Source organism: Polyodon spathula, chromosome 19, assembly GCF_017654505.1.
Source record: "Polyodon spathula isolate WHYD16114869_AA chromosome 19, ASM1765450v1, whole genome shotgun sequence".
Lineage (NCBI taxonomy): Eukaryota > Metazoa > Chordata > Actinopteri > Acipenseriformes > Polyodontidae > Polyodon > Polyodon spathula.
In genome coordinates this window covers 27,526,933-27,534,842 of record NC_054552.1, presented here as the reverse complement: position 1 = coordinate 27,534,842, position 7,910 = coordinate 27,526,933, and the positions used below count along the sequence as shown (strand labels likewise).

General features: G+C 35.6%; 1 protein-coding gene across 2 annotated transcripts; it reads left to right on the top strand.

Annotated features, from left to right (window-relative positions):
• Positions 1 to 3,104: 3,104 nt before the first annotated feature.
• LOC121295033 (cAMP-regulated phosphoprotein 19) lies at positions 3,105 to 7,305 on the top strand. 2 transcript variants are annotated; one of them, XM_041219316.1, is made up of 4 exons: positions 3,159 to 3,260; positions 4,431 to 4,544; positions 6,163 to 6,285; positions 6,833 to 7,305. In XM_041219316.1, the coding sequence occupies exons 3-4, from the start codon at positions 6,166 to 6,168 to the stop codon at positions 7,001 to 7,003; spliced, it is 291 nt and encodes a 96-aa protein (XP_041075250.1). In that variant the 5' UTR covers positions 3,159 to 3,260; positions 4,431 to 4,544; positions 6,163 to 6,165; the 3' UTR covers positions 7,004 to 7,305. The 2 variants fall into 2 exon arrangements, with proteins under 2 accessions (XP_041075249.1, XP_041075250.1); XM_041219315.1 differs by lacking the exon at positions 4,431 to 4,544 and having other exon boundaries at positions 3,105 to 3,260.
• The last annotated feature ends 605 nt before the right edge of the window (positions 7,306 to 7,910 follow it).

The window sequence follows — 7,910 nt, the reverse complement described above, 5'->3', positions numbered from 1 at the left end:
TTATATATTATAACATATATATATATATATATATATATATATATATATATATATATATATATATATATAATATATTAAACCTGGCTGTTCGGTTCTGTTTATGCTTTTCTTTCTCTACCATCTTTCTTCGAAGCATGCTAGTAACATTTTGATGCCCAAAACAGTATGGATAGAGATTATCAAAAACATCAATTACCATATTCGAAAACTGAATTTTTTTTTTTACTAGCAAGTCAATTAGTAACTTTGTTTCTGTTTTTTTTTGCCACATGAACAGCCAACATATGCACACATACTCTGTTTTGCAACTGAATTAAGGTGGTTACTTGTCATATGGGTCTATATTAGACATTGCCAAACCTAAATGCTGCCACCTTAAACATGTAAACACGCTGCAATATGAGCTCTGAAGTGTTTTTATTATATTCAGTGATGGTACAAAGAGTTTTTTTGATCCTCTGCTGTTTAAAAATGCATCATAACATTCCTCACCTCTTAATCCAAGCTGCAACTACATGATGTACAGTAGCAATTATTCTGTGCACATTACAGACCAAAGAATGATGGCCCTGAAGCACTGTTGTAATGCACAGATCGCGATTTGATTCATTCTTCCCCTTACAGACTTCAATGGTACCAGCACCTGATTATCTAAGATATCTAGGCTAAATCATACTCTCTTTTAAAAGACATATAAACGTAACAGGATATTTAGTTTGTATAATATGAAAGCTGTGAAACCCCCTTTTAATAAATTTCTGTCCTACTGTGATTTAAAGTAATTGTGAAATACTGAATAAAAAACATTGCCTTTATACTAAAATTCTTGCTGTATAGATAATTGTTCAAAAACTGATCTACCAATTTATTAGTTACTTAAGATTTATGTCTTGCTGGCAAGATGAAGATTTACATTAACACAAGAAAATACACTCTTGGATATTGAGTGCTATCTAACACTCAAAATTGGACTCAGTATGATGTTTTGTTCAGCAAATGGTGACACCACTACTGCAGGAGATCAGGAAAGGGAATTTAGAAGCAACATTTTATTTACAAGAACCACACATGGATAAAAACTTCAGTTGTGGTTCAAACTAGTATGCCAATTGCATTTTATGTCCAGAAAAAAAAAACTATAATAGGACAATTACATGTTGGGAAAAATGCTTGTCCTGATGTCTTTGTACATTGTACTGACAGCTGGTCAAATAATTGTCTCACATTTATTTTTGTAACAAGGATCACTTAAAGAACACGGTAGTAGAATGGTGTCACTCTATAACACACATTAAAAAAAAAAAAAAAAAAAAAAACATTTTTAACAGTGGAGGATCTTAATAACTCTATCCTAGAATCTTTTATTATGTTCAGAGATGTTAAAAAACAGGTCACAACCCCCAATGAAAAATTTCAGAAGGTTTAGATCTACCGCTATTAAATCATTGTTTTTCTAAGCTTTAGTATAACGCCTTGCTGTCTCCTGCTTTGCCTAATGGTGCCTTCCTTCCTCCCACACCTCCCCAGTGGTCAGTGACGTAAGACCATGATATATAATTTGAGGTGTAATGCAAGCTTCTGTATAAAGCAGAAAATTTATGTTAAACTGGAGAAAATAACCAGTGCATATAGCTGGGATTGAGAGGTATGACCAGGACCATTAAATGGAATCCGTGGATGGTATCTCTGAAAATAGCTTTTATTAAGAAGGTTGGAAGAGGCAGGTATGCTAAAGGTTCAATCACTAAGGTTCTAAATCTATTGTCTTACTCTTTATCAGCGCCATTGCTTAAGCCGCTGTCTTCACTTTGAACAATTTTTGAAGCTACACTATTAAGCAGCCCCCTCCTCCATTTCTAACTAGCTGACAGAAATCAGGAAGTCATCAGCAATCTTCCCATTAAATTATCTGACTATTATAAACAGGCATTGGTATATTCAAGGGCACTGGAACGAGGGGTGCTGGGGTGCGGTAGCACCCCTGGCTTTGCATGGCTTCCATCATATGCAGCGGTTACAGTTTTGTTCCGTGGCTTTCAGCACCCCCACTTTAAAAATTATGCCACTGGGTATATTGCAAATTGGTCACAATTTCACACCTCGCAACTCAATGCTACGGAATAACAGAGAGATCTAAATTGAAAAAAAAAATGAATTAATGGTTTGATAAAAAAAAAATTATATTTGTCAGTGATTCACTGGATCCTCAGGGTTTATATCTATCTTATAATGATTTTCTGCACAAATTCAATCTCTTAATTACTAACAAACAATTTAATCAAATTACCAGTATTATAGCCATTCCCAGTGCTTTAGTACTTATAATGTCACGTCAGTATTGTGAAGTTAATCCTACTTACCCAACTTTATTGATTAATGGGTTACACTTTCTAAATAGTAAATGTAATAACAAATGGCTTTGTGATGCTCTAAATATGGTCATATTTAATGATTCCAAATCAAAGTACAAGTATGATATCACAGATCAGTTAAGGCATAGAAAATCAATAGTCTATTTAACCTGTCAATTCCACCAAAAGCTGAAGAATCCCACTTTAAAATCATTAGCTCTGTATATCCATACAGTGAATTTCGTCATACAGGATTTAGTTTTGAACATAACGCTTGTGTATTTTGCTTATCTAATATTGAATCTTTAGAACAGTTATTTTATTCCTGGCCTGTACTAAACAATTTTGGAATGGAATTCATACTTTGTTGTCTATACAAACTTCAGAACTACCAGAGTTTATGTATGATGGCATTATATAGTATTTAATGCAACCTGCAATAGTGAACATTTTATTTATTGTAAATCTTATTATTATGTCACTCACGTGTACTGTAATTTCTGCATTGGTAAAACAAAGTCATCAGCAAAACTACATTTCCCATAATGCATTTCACGTAACAAATTACGATTTTCTATCAAAATGTAAAATATTATGGAACATACAGAGAATACGACATACACCCCTATTTACGTGTAATTATACACGATGCTTGTAAAAAAAATCTCTTTTTTGCTATTCCCCCGCTAATAAAACACAAAATAACGTTTGTAGAACCCAGATGGAAATGACGTCTTAAACCGGCCGCCATCTTTCCGCGGGAGGAGGTGTTTGATACACACTGTAGGGAGAAGGGGGTAGTAGTGAGAACGGTTCGGGTTTGCAGGTTATTAACATTTATTTACAGTCATGTCAAGTGAAACTGAAGGAACGAAGACCATCGGAGATGCATCAACCGAGGAGCAGCGGGTAATGCAGGTTTAGGAGCCAGTACTGTGTGTGAGACGGAGTGGCTGTTTTTTGAGTCGGTCTGTAGCGTGAACCGTGTTGTGAAGTCATTCAGTCAGTCCAAGTCAAGCATGAACTAGTGGACACAGACTGAGACCGTCTCCCGGCGTGGGGTTTGAGTTTATTATATAATTCAGATGTGGTGCCTCATGCCCGCCTGAGCTTTTGTAATATGCTGTATTCATATACGATGATATGAATCTCTGGTTGGGTGGTGATATTTTTTATATCTAAAATGACGGACGGTTTTAACTTTTAATTTGCTCCACAGACGACAGGGCCTGGTTCACCGGAATACAAGGAAATATAATTATGTCCGGTTAACCAGTATACAAATAGTACAGTACTGTCCCGAGTAATTTGATGTGACATCGCCTTTTTTGACTTGGTCTATACCAGCGAAAATGTCGCCGACTTCAGTTTTCCGTTGTTGCTCGATACACTGAAACTATGATTTTATAGTAGTACAGTGTTGTTGCTTGCGGTGATAAACGGAGAAATGCCATATGCGTTTTAAGAAAAATGCATTGTTTTGAAACCAAGGTCACTGAAAACCGGTTACTGATTCAAGGTAATCGGAAGTATTAAAACTCAATGCTAAATTAATTTAGACTTCTTTATTGTTAAACTAACCCTACGCGTAATCACATTGATGGTAAACCAGGGTGCAGTTTATTCTGCGAAATAGTCACTTAAAGATGCAGCATTCTACAGTGATGATCTTTCAACGTTTATGGTAGGCAAAATGATTATGATACTATTTTAGAAAGCAGATTATTGTGAACCTCCAAATGTACTTTACAGCATCAGGAACAAAGGCAGGCTATGTGGTCGAACATATATGATCGTGAACATAAAGTTATGAGTTAGGAGAGGAGGCCATTCGCCCATCTTGCTCATTTGGTTGTTAGTAGCTTATTGATCCCAGAATCTCATCAAGCAGCTTCTTGAAGGATCCCAGGGTGTCAGCTTCAACAACATTTTACTGGGGAGCTGGTTACAGACCCTCACAATTCTGTGTAAAAAAAGTGATTCCTATTTTCTGTTCTGAGTTGCCCCTTTGTCTAATCTCCATTTGTGAGACTTGGTTAACCATAGAATGGATGTGTTTTCATTTCTGCTGCTTTACAGTTGGGCTTTGAAAATGTCAATACCTTACACAGTGTGAAGATACTGTAATAGCTTCAGCAAGTCACACCCACTGAAACTGAGAAAGGAAGAGTGGATTTTCTGGATGGGACAAAGGTGTGATACTTTACCAATACTTTATGTTGGCTCCTTGGGTTTGGGTATGGCTAGTACTAGTAGAACCTGCAAACAAAAAATAATTGCATTTATTTCTGAAACATTTCAGCCAGATTAATATTTGAACACTGTTGTTTACTCAGTGTTATCTAGAATCTGAAATTCTACATTCAAATCATTATGGATTTTTTCAGTTTGCTTCATGCAGGCCCTTGCTTGAGGTCAGATTTGTTATTAACATAAGAATACAAGTCTTTAAAAGCGCTCTCAAAAGAATATTGCTGGGGATCTCTACACTTGATTTCTGTTCATTTATTTTGCTAAAGCCCTAAGTGAAGTCCTATACAGTGTAATAACCTTTAATGTAAGACTTAAACAGTATCTCTTCAGATACATAGTCTAGAGACACGCAAATAAAATACATTATTTACTGTAGCGAATATGAAAGTAGTTACCCTTGATCGACGTTCAGTATCTTGGTGTGTGGCAGTGCTTTCTCTCAATGAATAGCCTTTGATTAAAACATTAGGCTTTTCACAGAGACTTTTTTTAAAAAAAAATTCTCAGACACAAATGCTTCAGTTGTTTGGCTCTGTCATTCTTACCATGTCTCCTGTCACATGTTAACATATATATTACTGTACAAAGAACTTTTCTTTACAGTTAAATTTACAAATAGAAGTGAATTGCTGGTCCCAATTACAGAAAGATCCATTTGTTTATTAAAAGGTAAGCCTCTTAGTTAGTTAACATTGTTAGGGGACTTTTATGTTACTTATGTCTGCATAGCTGTAATAGAAATATTGTATTCCTAGACTGTTTTGTGTATGATTTACTGATATGTGGGCGTGCTGTTGTTGCTATGCAATCTTTAAGTAGATGTTCCATTCACTTCTAAAATATTTATGCATTGTCAAATATTAGGTGTTCATAGAAAGCTCTTTGATGCTTTTTGGTTTTGATCAAAGGTGGTGATGAAAGGGTTTAATGTAATACCTTTCGAAGAAAGTGTACATTTAATGTGATTGTGGATCATTTTTATAATATAGGCTTTATGCAGGAATAGCTGATTTAATGACACATGAGGTTACACAATTTTTCTTTAGTAATCAGTTTCCACTAGCAACTGTTTTTTTTATTCAAAATATTGAATCGAGCCTAGTCTAACATTTAGAATTGGACGGTTTTACTCTTGATCTGCTCCACTCTCCAGTTGTGAATGAAAATTGGTGCTGGGGATAGTATGTTACTTTGACATACCTTGTCACCTTTGAACTGCCTTTTCTGGACATATTTAATGAAACATCTGTTAATTGTATTTTGAGTTACAGCAAGCTTTAGTACTCCTTTTGTGTGCAGTGACAGTACCTGCCCCATCTGATTAAAGAGACACGGTCAACAGAGATTAAACTGCATCAACTGTAAAAATAACTTTGCTTTTTAGTGGACCTTTTTAAAACAACTGTGGGCTCTTCCTTTTTTTAAGCTGCCCTTTCAGTGAGGACATAATGATTTATCCATTAGTCAAGCTCTCATCTGCTGATCCACCTTGCTGGGTTATATTCATGCCTTTTTAAATAGTTGAAGTCCAAAATGTAATCTGTGTTTAATTTTTAAGGAAATGGAGGACAAAGTGGTCAGCCCTGAAAAGGTAGAAGAAGCCAAGCTGAAAGCTCGATACCCTCATCTTGGTTCAAAGCCAGGTGGCTCTGATCTTTTAAGGAAAAGGCTTCAGAAAGGGGTATTTTTACAATTTTGTGTGTGTGTGTGGTGGGGGGGGGGGGGGGGGGGGGGGGGGTTGGGTTGGACCAACGAAGTATTTAAAGGAATAGAACGATTGCTTGCTAAGTGTGGTTTTTGTGTAACTGTTTAGGTCAAATGTGTAAACTAGGTATGAGTTCTGACACCTAAAAGAAGTCGGAAGAAATTTTACCTAAAGTACAGAGGCTTTAATTCTTAGCTAATGAATGCTCTCGGAACTTGTGCTAGCATAAATTGTTGAAATGAGTATCGTATCAAGGTCTAGATTTAGAATTAGCCTTAATATTTAATAAATGAATCCACTTCTTTCATGGTGCTTGCTTTATTTATGGAGTTGTCCCTCCAGCATTTGACTAATTTAAGGATTGTGGGCGGGTAAAAATATAAAACCTCTATTTATTTTTTTAAATTTATAGATATAATACTCAGTAAAAAAAAAACAAAAAAACCTGGCATTTTAATTTGCATGTATTGGGGTATAACATTGGCCTGACCTGAATACCTATATTGACTTATCTGTTTTGCAGCAAAAATATTTTGACTCTGGTGACTACAACATGGCTAAAGCCAAGATGAAGAACAAACAGCTGCCGACAGCTACCACTGAAAAAGCCGAGGTCACTGGAGACCACATCCCCACTCCACAAGACTTGCCTCAGAGAAAACCTTCCCTGGTTGCCAGCAAGCTGGCTGGTTGATTTATAAGATATGGCACTGCACCCTTTTCTTCCGATTCCTGTTTTTCGCCCTTATTATTGTCCCTATTCATCTCATAACTTTGTTTTACACTAATGTCATTTGGAAAGACTGACGAGTAGGCAGGTTCCAGTTAATAGTGCTGCTTGTGGAGTAATTACAAAAGTGTGTAGTACCTGGAATGACTGCTAAAGAAAAAGTCAGGGAGACCCGCAAACTTGAAGTTTTGATGGCTTAAGTATACTGTAGTTTTGGGTGAAGTGTACATATTAACTATTTCCTAGTGTAGGAGTGATGGCAGGAATTGACATTTTAGAAAGTTTTACATTTTTACTATATCATTCCTTATATCCTTCATCTGAATGAAGTAGTGTGCTTGAATTATTTAATATAATCTTCAGTCATGTCCATGCTTCATTTTTCCTACGTTACTGCTATATTCTTTGTTTTATATAAAAAATAAAATAAGAATGGACTACACAGATTGGTTTAAAAAAAAAAAAAAAAAAAAAAAAAAAAAGCATGTGTGAAAGTGAACTGGGTTGTGAAAGGTTGGTGTCTGCTTGTCTCAAATCTTGAATTTAAAATGGCCTTAAACCTCATTCGGCTTTTTCAGTTGCCTGTGTTGTTGGGCAATGTTTGTACACCCTGGAGAAATATGTGAACCTAGTGCTGAAAACTCCTTACCTATTTAAACCGTATCATTTTAGGTTTTGTAGATGGTAGCTCACTAAAGGAAATGTTTGAAGTGTGCATGTGGGTATACTGTGCAGTCACTTTTGTGCCATTTTTGTAAATAAAATAGTTTTGCACAAATGTGTTCCAATTGCTTAATATTCTTTTTGGATAGTGTTTGTTTTTACAATATTGAACCTTGGATGAATTTTTACCTTGGCAGTCAAACATACT

What these genes read in the sequence shown, in the direction of transcription:
- LOC121295033 (XM_041219315.1), top strand. Translation starts at nt 3,201, where the DNA reads ATGTCAAGTGAAACTGAAGGAACGAAGACCATCGGAGATGCATCAACC. An exon ending in CATCAACCGAGGAGCAGCGG is followed by an intron (nt 3,261 to 6,162) that starts GTAATGCAGGTT and finishes TTAATTTTTAAG; the next exon opens with GAAATGGAGGACAAAGTGGT. An exon ending in GGAAAAGGCTTCAGAAAGGG is followed by an intron (nt 6,286 to 6,832) that starts GTATTTTTACAA and finishes TCTGTTTTGCAG; the next exon opens with CAAAAATATTTTGACTCTGG.